This window comes from Physella acuta, unplaced genomic scaffold (genome assembly GCF_028476545.2).
Source record: "Physella acuta isolate Inbredline_101_S28 unplaced genomic scaffold, ASM2847654v3 ptg000641l, whole genome shotgun sequence".
In the NCBI taxonomy this organism is placed as follows: domain Eukaryota; kingdom Metazoa; phylum Mollusca; class Gastropoda; family Physidae; genus Physella; species Physella acuta.
This window is the reverse complement of record NW_026732160.1, coordinates 86,109-103,775: the sequence shown is the minus strand read 5'-3', so window position 1 is coordinate 103,775 and position 17,667 is coordinate 86,109. Positions and strand designations below refer to the sequence as shown.

At 31.8% G+C, this 17,667-nt stretch overlaps 1 protein-coding gene across 1 annotated transcript in view; it reads right to left on the bottom strand.

Annotated features, from left to right (window-relative positions):
- Positions 1–359: 359 nt before the first annotated feature.
- The window catches only part of LOC131948364 (inositol hexakisphosphate and diphosphoinositol-pentakisphosphate kinase 2), a 53,295-nt gene continuing 35,987 nt past the window's right edge, over positions 360–17,667 (bottom strand). Inside the window, exons 27-40 of the mRNA XM_059309961.1 lie at positions 17,431–17,562; positions 16,704–16,910; positions 16,154–16,306; positions 15,168–15,489; positions 14,458–14,547; positions 13,597–13,653; positions 12,328–12,387; positions 8,972–9,070; positions 5,881–5,967; positions 2,536–2,724; positions 2,348–2,443; positions 2,160–2,255; positions 1,623–1,787; positions 360–1,316 (exon numbers count right to left, since the gene is read on the bottom strand). Coding sequence (XP_059165944.1) covers positions 1,156–1,316; positions 1,623–1,787; positions 2,160–2,255; positions 2,348–2,443; positions 2,536–2,724; positions 5,881–5,967; positions 8,972–9,070; positions 12,328–12,387; positions 13,597–13,653; positions 14,458–14,547; positions 15,168–15,489; positions 16,154–16,306; positions 16,704–16,910; positions 17,431–17,562 — 1,914 coding nt within the window. The 3' untranslated portion in view covers positions 360–1,155. The remainder of the gene's footprint in view (positions 1,317–1,622; positions 1,788–2,159; positions 2,256–2,347; positions 2,444–2,535; positions 2,725–5,880; positions 5,968–8,971; positions 9,071–12,327; positions 12,388–13,596; positions 13,654–14,457; positions 14,548–15,167; positions 15,490–16,153; positions 16,307–16,703; positions 16,911–17,430; positions 17,563–17,667) is intronic.

Genomic DNA, 17,667 nt, shown 5'->3' with positions numbered 1-17,667 from the left:
ACTTACAAATAAATAAAACTATAAAAATGCAACCTACTCCCCCCCCCCCCATAAATATAAAAATAAAGTACCCTTTCAAAACTTTAGTGACCTCAGCATATGGAGGGATAGCGTAGCACTATGCCCAGCCACCTGCCTTATTGTTTATCAGCTACCCTTTTAGAGCTAGGTGGACTCAAGAATGTCTTACAAACTTGATCCCAGGATCTGAATTCTAGACTTTTGGGTTAGCGGTCTAACACCCCATATGTATGGATCAGGCTAAAAATTCAATTTAATAATTATGTATACAGTGCATTTCTTACTGCAAACTAAAAATTTTTAGAACACAGACTAAAAATGGTAGAACACAACCAATGAAATCTTTTCTTCCAATAATCATGAAAGACATTTATTCAATGATAAAAAAATACTGAAAGTCCTAGTAAATGCATTGAAACAATGTGGTATTTCACTCAGTCAATTCGCTGCCTGGTCAGTTATAAATATAATGGCACTTACAATTTATACAACACAATATACAAAAAAAAGACAGTCGCATCTTGATTAATAATAAAATAAGCCCTAAAATCTTTTTCTACTAGTATAATTTGTGACTAGACAAAGATAGCTAGTTCTATATTACTGCATCAATTGTAATGAAAATATATTTATGACAACTTGTCCCATAGTTTTGGAAACAAGGGGGAAAGGTGTGGGAGCTGGTGTTGGGACTGAATTAGCAATGTTAAATTCTAAGAATATTGATTATTACCAAAAATTCAAATAAAAAGAGAAAATCTTTATTGTGGGTAAAGAAGGGAAAAAATCATAACCCTACACAGCACTACTTAATGGTTCTGTGAAAAGTATTTCTTTTTTAAGAGTATTCAAACAATTCAATAAAAAAAATTATTGAAAGCACACATGTAAACAGTTAATTTAAAAAAATACTTGTGGTTGTTTTCTAGATGACTAAAACTGAGCATCAAATTTCTAAGAAAAATCTTGTAGCCCTCTCATTAGCAAACTGAGATAATTCACTCCAACAAATCGTAAAAAAAAAAGTTATTCCGGATTCACCAAGTACTAATGTATGAAAATGTGTCCAGCACTTGTTTCAACAGTGCAAGAAAAGTTATTCAGAATTCACCAAGTACTAATAAAAGAAAACAATCACTTCACTCCAGATTCATCTAAAACAAGTTCTTCTAAACTGTCTTGTGGTAAGAAAATGTTATCCTTGTGGTCCATTGTAACAATATAGCTGCCAGCCATTGCTGCAGATATATCCAGACATTCTTCTCCATCTTTTGTGTTCTGCGACATGTTAGCATCTGGAGAAAATTATGATTTCCCTTTTTTACTAAATTATCAAATACAATTGTTCATGTTTATCTACTGACACCATCAGATATTCTGTAAACATTTGGTACAGGTGATAATGAGTTGAGGCAGTTCACTTACCTCAAATCTGGATTCTTAATGTTTACAAAATAAAACTTACCAAAAGACTACTTTAAAAACTGTTGACTAGGGCAAATAAAGAATAACAATCTATATATTTTAACTTTTTAATACAAGTGAAGTAAAATGGCTAAATATCTTTAGACTCACAAAAAAAAAGAAAAGTTAAATCTTACCTTTAATATCTTCTATCTTTGTCTCTGATCCCGACTCGCTCTCACTCTGTGAGGCACACCTTGTGGCCATAAACATGCCCAGCGTTTTATACAGATCTGGAGTGGTCAACACAACAGGTGAGCTGGGGCCTCCGCTGGAATTACTCGATGATGGAAGCTCTGCTACTGTTGACACAAAAATAGCTTATTAGTAATCTAGCAGGGAATGAAAGAAAGTTCATATATATATATATCTGATTATGGGACTGCATGGTTGAATAGGAGAGCATACTATGGGCATAGTGTTGACTACTCATGGACCGTCAATTTAGAAAGGAAACTTTACTAATTCAATTACTCAGAAAATGTTTCTTTCATGTCTGGGGTGTTGAATTTGACTTTGAAGTGGAAGAGCTCAAAACACTGGGATAATATGTTTATTTAATAAAAGTTTGATAACAAAGTCAAGACAGAATGCAACTGTATGAGAGGAATGAGGTCTTAAAATTCAGTCAATTGTATTCTCACATCTGGTATTGTGAATTTATTTGGACCTACCTCTACCAGGGGAACACAAACTGAGAACAGTCTTGGAACTCAGTGATGCTAGTGCTATTGTCACATCAGGTACTGTGAATTTACTTGGACTTACCTCTACCAGGGGAACACAAACTGAGAACAGTCTTGGAACTAAGTGATGCTAGTGCTATTGTCACATCAGGTACTGTGAATTTACTTGGACTTACCTCTACCAGGGGAACACAAACTGAGAACAGTCTTGGAACTCAGTGATGCTAGTGCTATTGTCACATCAGGTACTGTGAATTTACTTGGACTTACCTCTACCAGGGGAACACAAACTGAGAACAGTCTTGGAACTAAGTGATGCTAGTGCTATTGTCACATCAGGTACTGTGAATTTATTTGGACCTACCTCTACCAGGGGAACACAAACTGAGAACAGTCTTGGAACTCAGTGATGCTAGTGCTATTGTCACATCAGGTACTGTGAATTTATTGGTTGTGACACGACCCAGGAAGTCATCCACTTGATGGAAGGTCAAGTTGTTGTGCAGGGTCTCCAGAGGATGCAGCAGAGGGACATTGTTAAATCCTTCCAAGGCTATAAAAGTGTATAAAAAAAACAAGCCAGCTTTAATGACAAGCTAAAGCACAACATTGAAATTGAAATTTTTTAAAAGTAACACATCTAAAACAATATTCCAAAACAAAATTCCCCAATAAAGTAAAAACAAAGTTCCCATCATTAAATAATAAAATGGTTAGCCTGTAAACAGAAAAAAATAAAAATACCATAAACACAGATAACACTTACAAAATGCTATTGGATCAAATTATTTAGTGGACTAAATAAAATATATTTTTTTACTTCTTCAATAGGACCTCAATGATAAACAGAACATACATACATACATAAAACTATTTCGGGAAGAGAATTTCTAGTAGTTTCATTGTAGCCTTTAATAATTGAAACCTTTAAAGGTGTTTTAATTGGATGATTATTTAAATTACACGGTGGGAAAAATTATCACGTAGTATTAAAATAGGGGAATTATTTAAAAAAAAATATATTCATTAATTCAACTTAAAAAGGAGTGAGCAGTAATCAAAGATGTCTATCTACTGAAGAATTAATTCTGTGATACCAGATATTTGTCAATGCTGCCTTCAATAAATACATAGATTTTTATTTGAATGACAGTGATAGCCAGTATTTTGTGCAGATTAATAAAAAGCCAAAGCAGTCAAAATGAAAAGGATAAAATTAAGAACAGCAAAACAATATAAAAGCAAAGAAGCCAAAGGAAAAGAAATTGCTTAAAAAAATATGTGGGTGTAAACTAAAAGAGGTGTTTTCTTATTTTGGTTATTAACTTCTTTAAATTTTATTTTGTTTTTAAATATAAATTTTCAAAATTTATAGCTACATAAACCTACATGATTCAATGCTGATGGTACAAAATATTTTAGTTAAAAATGTTACCAAACCCAATATCAATCTAAGAATATGCGACAGTCAAGCATCCCATTTTTTTTCCAATGAAGATTAATTTATCATTACTTTTGCATTTTCCTTTTAAAATAATATGCTGTGGGAAAATTCTGTTCCCATGGCAACTAAGTTTTTTCTAATAATGAAAAATTTGTTTTTGATAACACTTTGTTGATTAAATTTTTTAAATAAAGATACTATTTTTTAAATCTAAAAAATTAATCAGAATGTACAAAACAAAGGCATACAATTGGAGGACTTGAATTTTTTTTAAAAATATTTTTTAATAAATTTCATTGTTATTTAAGAATTGGGACAAAAATGTTATCTGGCAATGAAATAAAATGCAACCAAAAAATTTCAAGCAGCAAGTTTACAAAACAATTATTTTTTTTTCTAAAAAAAAAGGTGCCAATAATCTAAATCTACATTCTATAGGGATCAAACTATATTTCTTATTTGTAAAAAAAAAAGAAAAAGGCAAATTAAATTATTTAACCATGCACACACAAAAAGTCTGGCTGACCTTCAAAGTTTGGGAGCATAAGAAAACATTTTCAAAAAAATGTTATAACCCTGGGATGTTTAAGAGAAAAGACACATGTCCAGAAATATAGGGTGTATTTAACGGGGATAGAGACACTTCAAATATCAATGATGGTGATCAAGATAGACAAAGAACAGAGCTGTCGAGATAGTGTTAATACTTGGTGCTTCTAAACCATTCCAATTAGATCATCCAAAAGAGAATTAATCAAATGGCCATAATAGTAACAGAAATGTAAACAAAAAATTTTTTTTTTTTTCGCTGGATGCTTTAATATTCATAATGTTTTAATAAAAATAAAACATTTTGTTGTAATATTATTTGGACCTATTTTTTTAAAAAAAACTCGATTGAATAACATTTATGAAAGGTTGTTCAGTAAATAGACAAATGAAAAGAAAAACTTGTTTATATATTTTTTTGAGGGGAAGGTAATTACACTGAAATGAACAAAGATGGATAAAAATATTTGGTGTATGTGCCCTAACTCAAAATATTTAAGTACTGCAGTATGGATGTGTTGCCACATCTTATTGCAAGTACATTTCTCAATATTTGAGAAAATAAATTATTTTCTAGCCAGAAATAAAAACAACTTTTAAACAGATTTTTCAAAAGAATAAATTTTAAAATACTCATGCTTTCATAAAATTGCATCAAGCAGGTACAAGTTGTGGGAATAAAAAAATGATGAGCCATGATCACAGGACCCAGCTACTTTTACTTCAAGTTTTCGTGTGTTTTTTTTTAAATAATTTTTTTATTACAATTGGTAACATTAGGCGATAGTTAAAAACAAACAATTATACTATTTCATAACTTTTAACTGTCCACAATTTGTGGTTGAAAATCTGAGTATATAAGGAAACAGCTGTCCAGTGCAGAAGGTGAAACACTTAAATAAAACTAACAGTGCACTAAAGTAGTCACATGAATTTAAAAAAAAATTATCAAAGATTGTAAAACAACTTTTTTGTAAACAAAATCTATTTAAAAAAAAAATCTATGTAAAATGTTACAGCTTAATTAGAAACACAAAGTGCTACAGTCTTGTGTTCCCTTGTAACATATGATGTATTGCGCAGATACAAATATTCCTGATATTTTGAGATAGCTGTTGTTGTGGGGTGTGTGACATTCTGTTTCAGCATTTGAAACTAAGTAAGAAAACTCAAAATATTTTTTCAGTATTTGAACAACCGAACAAGTGTAGGGCCATTATAAAAGTAAGCTAAAATAACTATACTTTTTTTCCAGCCCTTTTTTAAAAAAAATCTGATTTGTCTGATGACAATTTTTTACTTACGAAGAATCATATTTATCAAAGCATTACATTAAGTTTTACTAAACTCATAAAACAAAAAGATACTTGTTTTAATATACTAAAAAAGGTATCTTTTCACCAACTGCACATAAAATCAACTTTAAAAAAATTCTCAGAGAAAAATAAAATTTCTTAAATTAGTAATAACACAAAGTAAATTAAAAAAATATCACTTGGCTGTATATTTCCCGTGTTAAAAAAAATGTATAAATTTATTGAATTATCCCTGTTTAAAAATCCCGAAGCAAGAGAATGCTGATTGGATTATTCCTGCAAAAAAAATGTGCTGAGCAGCCTGTTATAGTTGGGTCCTTGAAACCATGAAAATATGAAGGGTTGGACAACAACCAGACACCAGTAGAGGCCTGGGTGATAGAGCATGATCACTACCTACCCATCTCTCCGTGCACGCCAAGACGAGAAAAGTCTGGAGAGCTGGCGGAGCCAATCAGGCTGAGCCCCCCCAATGGGAGTGGACCACCTGAGAGAGGACAGAAGCAAACAAACTTGCGGACTTGCAACAGGGGCAAAAGATTTAACTCCCCTGTTCTGTATTTGTTTTACATTTTTTTTTTACCTGTTACTTGTTTTTGGGAATTTAAAATTCAGCACACCATAAGAAAAATTATTACCATATCAAATTTTTCAAAATGAAATTTTTTTATTTATTTTTTAAAATTATTCAAGTTAGGCGTCCAATCTTTTTAAAACAAAAAGTAACAATGAATTATCCAAGTTTATTTCTGTTTATCTACAGTAGATGACTTCATTAAAAAAAAAATCCAATGAATATTGTTGTTCATTAAAAATGATCTGAACAAAGAGAAATTTATGAAAAAATACAAACATGTTTTGATGTAAATTATTTAATACTTTTGTTTGTGGTGCATGCTGAATAAAAAAATAATACATGCAACACTTAATGTCCTCATTCACTTGAACTAGGCAGGACAATATATTATTAGTTATTTCTTAACCTCGCAGACAGATATTGAAATATCCTTCTCGATATTGTGCTATTTAAAAATTTACTTACACAGAATAACAAGAGTTAAAAAAATGTTTATTATATTTTGCATGTTTTTAAAAATTAAAGTATAATGATTCTAAAAGCATGGTTAGTTCTAGTCTAAGAATTTATCTACTTAAAATTTTGGCAGTTTTTGTTTTTTATTATATTAGATTTTATTACAGAGATAATGTTAGCAGTTCAGTTCCTTTTAGATTTATTTGGCATACACAACTATTGTAATCATTAGACTGTTGAAGATATGACTTCCTATTATGATTGTGTAAAACCTGCATACGATCATAAAAAAATGTTACAGTTACGACAAAAACAACACAAATCAGCTACTCAAGTCTCCTTTGATCAAAATCTCCCTACTTTGGTATACAATACATTTTTTTTTACAACACTAGACAATAACTATAAAAACTAGATTCGGAAGTTAAAATGAATAACCCGGAGTACCAAAAATAAAAAGGTCAAAATAAATTTGTTTAAATTATAGGGTTGAGATTTTAAGCAATTAATGTTGTTACTATGGCATTTCAATAAAATTCGCATCACATTAAAAAAAAATCATTAATTGGTCTTAAAAAAAATCACAAAGCAAAAATCAGATAGTAAATCTTTATGAATAAAATTGTAAGTATGAATAAATTGATATTAACTAAGTGAATAGGGTGTGTAATTATTAAGGGTGTGTAATTAATCCTGTAATTATTTAATATCAGCTTACTAAATTTTTTTCTAGATGTTCAGCAGCTAACCCAATAAACTGTGGTTTTAAATTATATAAAGTTTCAACAGGTAGTCTAGTTAAGTGGGTATACGTGTGTCTGTCTCTAAATGTAACAAAAAATAACAGACAGACATGTCAACATGCACTGATCACTGATCCAACTATCTATTCTAGATCGCAAGAGATTGTCAGTCTCAACTTATTTTAAGGGGGACGGGGACATCAACTAAATCAGTTGTCCTCTAACTGTATGCATGACGCATGCAGTTTTTAAAATAAATTTATACTTTATTTACTAAATCATTATGTTTTCTGAGTAAGTGTCGGAAAAAAATCAATAAGTGCCTTTTAGCATTTAATCAATACCAAATTTAGCTGATTTTTCTGCTACTTGTTTTTTTTTAAATATAAAGTTTCAGCAATAATAAATGTCAAAGCTTATTAATAGCTGTATTCCTAACAGTTTCAAATTTCAAAAACCCAACCTGAAGCTAAAATTATTGTTCTTGAACCTAAGTAAACAATTGTATGCCAACAAGACTTTTAAAAATAGAACCAAATTAAAATAAATTAACAAAAACAAAATGTTTCTAGAAAACAAAATATTTCTAGGAAAAAAAAAATTAACGGTTTTGAAAAATGTATAAGAATTGAACTTGAAATAAATAAAAAAGCATTCAGAAAAATGAAGCACAGAAATCAGTCAGACATCTCACCACATTTTTCACACTGCCATCTCTCCCACCAACCTTGGTTAAACACAAAAAATTGTTCCTTTAACATTAAGTTCTGCTCGTGATTTGAATTCCTTGTTTTTTGTGTGCACAAAACCCACAAACAATAGCATATCATTGTCTGAAAGTCTTTACCTAAAGGAATATTAGGTGTCATATTCGAATGACATGTAATATGGACTTGGAATTAAATAAATAACACTAAATGCTTTCTATAATGTTTTAAAAATCTGCCTCAACTTTTTTTAATAACAGCTAAAGCGAATTAAAACTAAGACAAGCAAAAAATATTTTTTTAAAAAAGATTACAGAAATAAAACTTGAAGATAGTCAATGCTACAATCAAAAGAAACATAAAGTTGACACTGAAGAGGACATCTACAACAAAGAAGAGTTCAGTCCCTGCTTAATGTCATGCTGGTTTACTTCATATTTTTGTTTATGTATAGGCCTACATAGATAATTTTAGTCATTCAATGTAGACACATTAAAAATAATGAAGTCAGGCATGCATATAACTAGGAAAAATTTAATATTTAGTCTCATTTGGAAAAAAAAATAAAGCTACTAAAAGCAACCACTGACACTAAGGATGGACAACTCTTTAGTATGCTACAATATTAAACTGATACACTGAAAATTTCAATACATTTTAATATCTTAATATTTAACATAGTAAAATATCCCTATTAATAATTTGAATAATTAAACAAATTGTGTACCTTAAAAAAAAAAACTTACTGTTATTACCCCTCCCATTTCAAAGACAAATTTCCAAACATTTATTTCAAATAATTATCTAATAACCTGGTGCTTACTGTGATCAATTTCAAGCATAAATATAAAAAGCATTAATTAAATATTAATGCATATGTAAACTGATGTAATTATGTACATACCCTACCCCTGTTAAACTTTTTAGTTAAAAATTTAGTTAGAACTACAAATAAACTAAAATCTTTACTTCTAGACATAACAACTGTAAAATATTAAAAAGACTTACCTCGTGGTGCCTGGTTGTAGAAGAAGAAATGTGAGAGAGGCTTCACAACAACGTCACTACCAAGTGGCAGATGGATTGTGCGATAATTTCTTTGATAAGCTGAAGGTGAATGAAAAATTATCAAACAGTTATTCTAGCATCATACAATGTGCAACAATAAAATTCCAGTGCGTATACATGTAAATTAATATATGTAAATTTACATATATATGATTATATGTTTATATACATCATATTTTTAGTGTGTGTGTGTGTGTTATTTATCTAACGACACTTAAAATTTTCTGAAAAGCTGTAAATGATTTAAAAATACAAATTTTGGGTTGACCATTATTTTGTTAAAAAATAAATAAAAATAAAAAGCCAAGCTGAAATAAATGAACCTCTGTATACACTTTATTTGTGGGGTGACAAAAAAATTAGCATACATGAAAAAGCTGCCCAAAAGTCGTGCACAGAAAGCCACCAGTTGTGTACAGGAAACTGGGAAAAACTTAATCGTATCTATGTAAACATACAGTATTTGGCTTATATTTACATACACAGATAAAACAATAAACAGATTACTGTTTATAAAAAAATATGAATATTCAAATAAAAACAGGACATTGTTACAATTTAAATAAAGTAGCAACGTTGACTTTTACATGATTTTGCTCACATTGTGATATTCATTTACTGTGTTAAAAATAGGTTTTTGTGATTAAAAGACAATATTTTCCCCTATATGTTTGTTGCTTATATATGTATACAAGGAGCTTTTTGTGCACACAATTTGTATGCGCTTTACATTTTATTCTTAAATTAGTCAAGTTCCAATCATGTCAAAATTAAGACGTATGTATATTTAGTAATTAGAAAATATATACAGCTTTTGAGACAAAATGTTTTTATTATTAGTTGGTTTAACATAAATACATATGGTTTCATATGTCCAATTCTATGGCACATATGAAACCAGAAAAATATTTTCTGCCCGGGTTCCTCAGATTTAAAACAAAAGTGTAAGTAGTTAGGATAAGAGTTCTGTAACTATTTTTTTTAATTCCTTGTAAAACAAAGCTGAAAAATGAGGTTAAGATATTAGCAATTGAATCAATTAAAATTAGAACATAGCCAATGAATTTGGTAACTAATAGTTTTAAATTTAGTTATTTCATGATTACTCCTTAATTTGCATACATTTCCCAAAAAGTGTGGCAGCCTGCCAATCAAAATTGTTAAAAGAAACAACTGATAATTAGTGAATAATAGAGATATAATGCAATTTTAAGATCTATATAATATCTACGATATTCAAAAGAAAAAAAATTCAACATGCATTTATGAGATTACATTACACATAAATGTCAAAATCAATTTCATATCCCACTTGAAAACATAATCTGATGTCATCAATCCTTGTTGTATGATTAAGTAGGCAGACATTGGAAATGAGAAGGGTGTAGTTTGTTTAGAAAAAAACAACTTGTGTCTAAGCTATATTACTTATTTACAATTATTTCTATTGTTTAATTACATAAACATACATACATTCATATACAGGGTGTTTCTTGCCTTATACCTAGGAAAATGTGTCCCTGGAAAAAAGACCAAGCCTTTCTAGTTTACTAACAAGTTTTGAGGTCATTTTCAAGGCCTACTGTTATAACTGTTTTAATTTTACAACTAAACTTATCTGTATGAAATAATGGATGTGATTTTTTATTTCATTTTAACACTAACCAATGTAACATCTCCCAGCCATGAAAATAACATTGAAAGAGAACAATAGACACTGACATGCCATAGCGGTGTCCCCATCCCCCCTGAAAATATATACAATTACACAAGTTCGCCCTCCCCCCCTCTCCTGGAGAAAACAAAAGTCTGAAAGAAACACTTGTAGTGAGTACTTTAGTTGACTTCAAGTTAAAAGAGGATCAATCTGAATTTTGTAGAAGTATGTTGATGGCATAAAAGGACTTATTATAACAATGATTAGCAGTCATATTTTGTCTTAAGGACAAAAGCTGTCTTTAATTCAATAAAATAATGATGTCTTATTTGAATATATTTATTTACATAGTTATAGGTTCTCTCTATATTTATTACTAAAAATTACAAGGCAGATTATTATTATTACTTGTGTGACGTATTAATAATGGACATCAGAAGCAAATTAGACATCGCAACTTTTAATATAAATAATTAGTCCTTGAAAGACAGCAGCCTTTGGAGACATAACAAATCATTATATAAAACAATATCAAACAAAGAAAAATGTTAACTAGGGATATGAAACAATCTGGTTAAATATTTGGTACAAAACCACTTACATGATACAAGTACACCCTGGGTCAGTTCTCTTGTATTAGATCTATATTGTTTAAATAGTAGGTTAATTACAGTTGTAACAGAAAACCAAATGTTAGTTTCAACTTTTACAACAACATGGTCCTGCTACTCCATTGGGTCACACACTTATAGTGAAGGAGTTGATGCTGTTCTACAAAGGGACAGGTTGGAGGAAGTGTTAAAGAAATGTTTGTAGCTTACTTTTTGTATTTCTTAAGGGCAAACATTATTTTAAAAAAAGGCATGTTAATTATTCAGAGAACTGTTATTTAGAGGAGGGAGGGTGGAACTTAATGACTTAATTTTAAGTGGGGATGGGAGGGGGAAGGTCAGTTCAGCCTTTTCACAAACTTCTAATCATAAAAATAAGGGTGGGGGGAGGGGGGGGGGCTATTGAACTTTATGGCTCACCAGCTACTACCTCATCTTCTGAGATACAATTTCAATTAGTGAGAGTATAAACAAACTTTTAAAATCAGCCTGCAAGAAATTTAAACCTCTCAGATCCAAATAAAATCAGCATCCCTGCCCCTTTAAATTGATTGCACTAAATCCAATAATACATCTTAAGAGCAAAAAAAATATATAAACAAGCTTCGTGCAGCAAATAGATCAGCATCTCTGAAAAAAATATCAATGACCCTGTTTCACTGATAAAACATAGAGTTTCTGGTGAAGGAAAGTAGCTATGTTGAGATTCATGCCCAAAGCTCTAACACTAAGCCTTATTTTCTCCAGCTAGGCCTGAAATAAGAAAGTCACTAAAAATATAAATGAAAGCAGTCCTGTGTTTGATATAAAGTTTGACAGGACTACTCAATGCCTTCATAAGATCTAAGAAGAGTATAAGTTATCCTGATTATACATTAGCTACGCGACTAATTATATAATGGGTGAAAACATGTTATTAACAGCTAATTTTATTTCCGGTAAATTAGAGGATTTAGACGTCTGATTAAATGGGTTAGGTAGAAGTTCCATATGTTCCTACACAAAAAAAGTATATGTTGAAACTTTACCACCAAGGTGTGCACGTATGTTTTCAAGAAAATGGAATCGTCTTCTGTCATTTCTGGCACCTTGTTTAACAAATTCCAAAAAAAGAAAGTAATTGAATAGACATTCATTTTAATACTTAGAGTTAGGGTTAGAATAATCAAAACCTTTTCACCAAAATTAGAAAAACATTTGCATATGTTAAATAATTAAAAAACAAATTTCAGTCGTGTTTTTGTTTTCTGATGAAAACCTTAGGGTTGAAACATCTTTTTTTAAACCTCATGATTTTTTCCATTTGTGAATTTAGATTATCCAGTGCAGTACAGATTTCACACCATCAACTTCCTGTTTTGTTCCCAGTACAAAAATTGATGCTCACTCCTAAGTACTGTCCAAAACTGGACGTACATACTTTATAGTGCTGAGTGTTGTTTTTGACAACCAAGATTATTATTTATATACTAAACTGTGCTAGCACAGCTAATATTTTTACGTCTATGTGCTGTGTTGACACACAGCTAACATTTTTACGGCTATGTGCTGTGTATATTGACAACCAAGATTACAAACTAAACTCTGCTAATATTTTTACAGACTATGTTTTGAGTATTTTGACAACCAAGATTACAAGTTGCTGATACTGAACAATGCTTCACAACAACAATAAGAACTGGTGACATCTACTTGAAAACTAGTAGACACACAAAGTATCAGCTAGTAGAATAATGGTCAATGGTAAAGAATGGTAAATTATGAAAATTGTTTCATTGTTTCAACTTTTAAATGTTATTTCATCCTTCATGGATCAAACTCAACAAATGTTACTGCATTCTACATAACAAATTCATTTTTTGTTTTTTATTTTCTCTAGTGTAACTCTCCTGTATATAAAAACTCATTTGTTTCCTATAATTATGATTTTGGAACCCTACATGATACATTTGTACAAATATAATTTACAGCACAACATCAAAATTCAGACGATTGATATAGTCTACAAATGTAGAGTAAATCTTTATTATTCTCTCATCAAACTGCTTTTATTTTGAAAGCTGTAAATAATTTTTAAAAATTTTGAATGTTTAAAATTTTAAACACTTTAATCTTTGTCTTACATCTAAACCTAGAGACATTTTTTCTCCTGTATAGGTGAACGGGTAAGCAAAAGTAGTGCTATAGATGTATAAAACATAAAAAAGTATAAGAAGAAATAAAAGCAGAGCAAAGTAATCTAGAATAGATAAAAAAAAAACAAAGGCAATATGTGTAGCGGAGCGGTAAAATCTTACTTGACGTCCTGAAGACAGGGAACTCTGGGAGGCTGTCTTCCTTCATTTCGCGTGGGTCTAGAGATTGGTTTTAAATCTATTACAGATGATATCTAGTGTGTAGACAATGTCTGTCTTCATACAGTGAGTGTGTTTTGAGATTGGTTTGAAATCTATTACTCATGAAATCTATTGTTTAGACAGATTGGTTTGAAATCTATTACTCATGAAATCTATTGTTTAGACAGTGTCTGTCTTCATACAATGAGTGCTTTGAGATTGATTTTAAATCTATTACTAAGAAATTTATTGTTTAGACAGTGTCTATTTACATTGAGTCTTAATGATCTAATAACAAATCCTTTGTTCTGGCATTCTCATCATTATACACCGACGAGGGAATTGATTTATGAAATCTATTATCATCAAAACTATTATTTAGATCATGTCTGTTTACATTGAGAAAGTAGAGATTGATTTTAAATCTATTTCTGTCTGTCTAATGACACTGCGTGAGTAGTGATTAATTTTAAAACTTGTTTCTTGTGTAATTTGTTGTTAAGTCAATGTCTGCCTTCTTCAATGCTGAGAAATAGATTTCTATCTACAGCAGGATGATCCTGGTTCTAGAACTGCCTGGTTCTAGAACTGTCACTGTAACTCAATTACCTTACCAACAAAACTGGCATCATTTCAAATGCTCAAGCTGTTAATTAGGCAACCAAACAAAAAGGCAAAAAAAAAAAAACGTTAAAGAAATGATTAAAGTGAGAAAATTGTTGGCATCGACCTGATCATCAAAAGGTTAACAAAGATATGCAAGTGTAATAGTAGAGCAGGTTTAGCTGTGCAGTTGCCTCCCCTTCACACAGACAGACTTACCATCCATATCCTGGTCCCGAAGCTTGGTCACAGCATCACAGCTGTCCTCCAGGCTTCGACTGCGCTTGTCCTCATTGCCGTTTTTAGAATCTGCACATAAAAAGTGTGAATTATTAGACCTAAGCTAATGGTATTATACAACCTAGATCTGTTCATAAAAAGTGTGAATTATTAGATCTAAGCTAATGGTATTATACTACCTAGGCCTGTACATCTGAACTGATACAGAGTGAGTTTAATAATAGTCACTATGATAAGTATATGAAGTAAAAGGTGAACGGATAGATGCGCAAATGAAAACTGCGCACATAAGCGTGCAAGGGGATTTTTGTTTTCTAAAATGTAACCTTTATAGACACTAGCAAAGAATGACTAAGTTATGTACCCATCAGAGTTGGGTGGACTCAGGGACAGTCTACTGACTTGAAAACGGATTTGAACTCGAGACTTACGGGTTAGCAGTCCAGCTCTCTACCGCTAGACCACTTTGTCCCATAAAGAAAGACTATGTTTACATTATTGCATAATAAACGCTTCTACACCAAATATGACAAAATTAAAATGTATTAATATAATTGGTTTGCGCTTTTTGCACAGTTTTTGTTTGCACATTTTGCTGGGAAGCGAAGTAAAAACACATATATATATATATATATATATATATTTAATTTTTTACATAAGAGAATTTAAAAAAAAATAAGTGAACAAACCTGTTGAAGGAATAACATTGATCTGTATGGGATCCGTTTTTTTAAAAGAGAGTTTTGTCAAGGAATCCTTCTCTTCCTCTAGCATTTCTTTTTCATATTTACTTTCTTGCCTTCGCAGCACCATGACAACAGACTTGGGCAGACTGAAGCTTTGGTCATCAGCTGAGTCTGGGCTGGTTTCTGCTTGCTTGCTGATCGGGTACGACTTGTGTCTTGTAAGCTCCTCCTTGATTGGGTAGGACTTGTGTTGTGAGAGATCGTCTTTGATTGGATAGGACTTGACTTGTGTCAGCTCAAAATCTTTTTTATTTTCCTTCGCCACCTGTGTAATTGTAAGCTATAATTAAATTTACAATCTCTTGACAGTGAATTAACCCTTTTGAACACAACAGTCCATGGGGGCAGGTGAAGTAGAGTTTGTTTCTGTGACCTCTGCGTATGAAAAGATAATGCATCAGTGCTATGCACAACAGCCTTTACTTTGCCTAACGTGAGTCAGGTACCCATCAGAGCTGAGTGGACTCAGGGACATCCTATGGGCTCAAGCCTGGGATCCAAACTTGAGACTTGCAGGTTAACAGTTGTAGGCTCTACCATTCAACTGCACAGTCCCGCAAAAAGTTAAATGATGGGATCCAAACTTGAGACTTGCAGGTTAACAGTTGTAGGCTCTACCATTCAACTGTACAATCCCGCAAAAAGTTAAATGAAAATATTGTTACATTCTTGTCTATATCTGCATAACTACACTGAACAAACTATAACACTTTTAAAATCTCAGTTAATTTTTAAATTAATAGCGGAAATTTTTTTTTTAATTAATATCTAATGAACATTAACGCTCCTAAAGGGACTTGACTGGCCAATAAAAAAAAAAATTGGTGAGATCATCTTAACCTCAACTGGATGAACTCAATCAGGTGTTACCTCATCTCTCCATCCCCACTAATGTTAATGAAAATTAGTCAAATTTATTTTCCTCTCACCTCCACATTTCTCTTCTCATCCTTAGTGTTTATTTTGACGGCCACCCTGTCGTTGTCATCATCGTCATCCCCCCAGTCCCACTCTGGAGTGTTGGGATCTGGTGAGTGGGGCTGGAACTTGAACTTTGGTTTTTGTTTGTTACAGACGGTCGTCTGAAATGAAATCAACAGATTCTTCTAGGTAAAGATTTTTTAAAATATTTCAGAGTAACTATTTATATGAGTAGGCAATCTAAAATCAAATCAACTAACTCTTCTAAGTCAATATTACAAAAAAAATATTCCTGAGAAACTATAAGAGTGGGTTGTCTAAAATCAAATCAACCAACTCTTCTGTCAATATTAGAAACATTTTTTCTAAGAAAATACATATAAGAGTGGGTTGTCAAAAATCAAATAAATAAATTCTTCTAATACAAAACAATATTTCTGATAAACTATCTATAAGATTAGATTTTTATAATTTATAAGTTATTGTTTCATATTATTTGTAAGTAGGAAAAAAATAAGTATAAATAACAAGTAACAAAATGTTTCTATTTTCTCTTACATCAGACTGGCTCTCCTTATTGTGAACAGCTTGCTGGGCGTGAGCAAAGAGGTCAGCCTCCACCAGGTCACCCAGGTCCTCATGCTGGACGTTGTCCGGCACTGACGAGCACTGTCTCAGGCAGGGGGTCACATCCAGGGTCTGGGAGGTTTCAATAATTGTCGACTCCTCCAGGGTCTCTGGGATGTTAGTGGGCGTGGTGGAGTCCTGGGGAGAAGATGTGAGACCTCATTGAGAAACATATCTGCAAACTTGGCCATGTTCAACAGCACAGTTCTGTAACTCCAACAGCAACTTTTTTACTACCCCAATCCCAATAATAATCATAATCTTAATAATCATCTCATCATCTTTTTCCCGCTTGTGCCCAAGACACATAGGACAGATGAAGTAGAGTTTATGTTTCAATTACTTCGGCATATGAGCAGAGTTTCTTCCAGGCATCCCCCCCCCCCCCCCCGAAGAAAGTCTACCACCCCCTGAACAAAATGGAATTTATATAGAAACTACATATTTTTAACAATGTCCGACCCCCGAAAATTTTAGTCACACCCCCCCCCCCCCCCCCATAGAAAAAGTCTGGAAGAAACACTGCGTATGAAGGATAGTATGTTCACCAAAATGACTAGCCGCGCTCTTTACTATAGCTTAAATATAGGCGAGGATTTAAAATACCAAGAAGTAATAAAGATGCTGTGTTGATGTACAATGTGCCATAGCAACTTACACTAAAGTTGTCACGATTTGACTTGGGCCTGAAACCCATGCCTTTGGGCTCTGATGCCATTTCATCACATGACGTGTAGGCGCCGGGACTGAAGTGGAGCTCAATGTGAAACCTGTCATCTGATCGTTCATCCTGAAGTCATGTGATTTAAACATTGTTGTTAAAAATGTGTATGATTGCTTTTAGTACAATAATCACAAGTTTACAATATTAGCAAAAGGACATTAAGAATAAAAA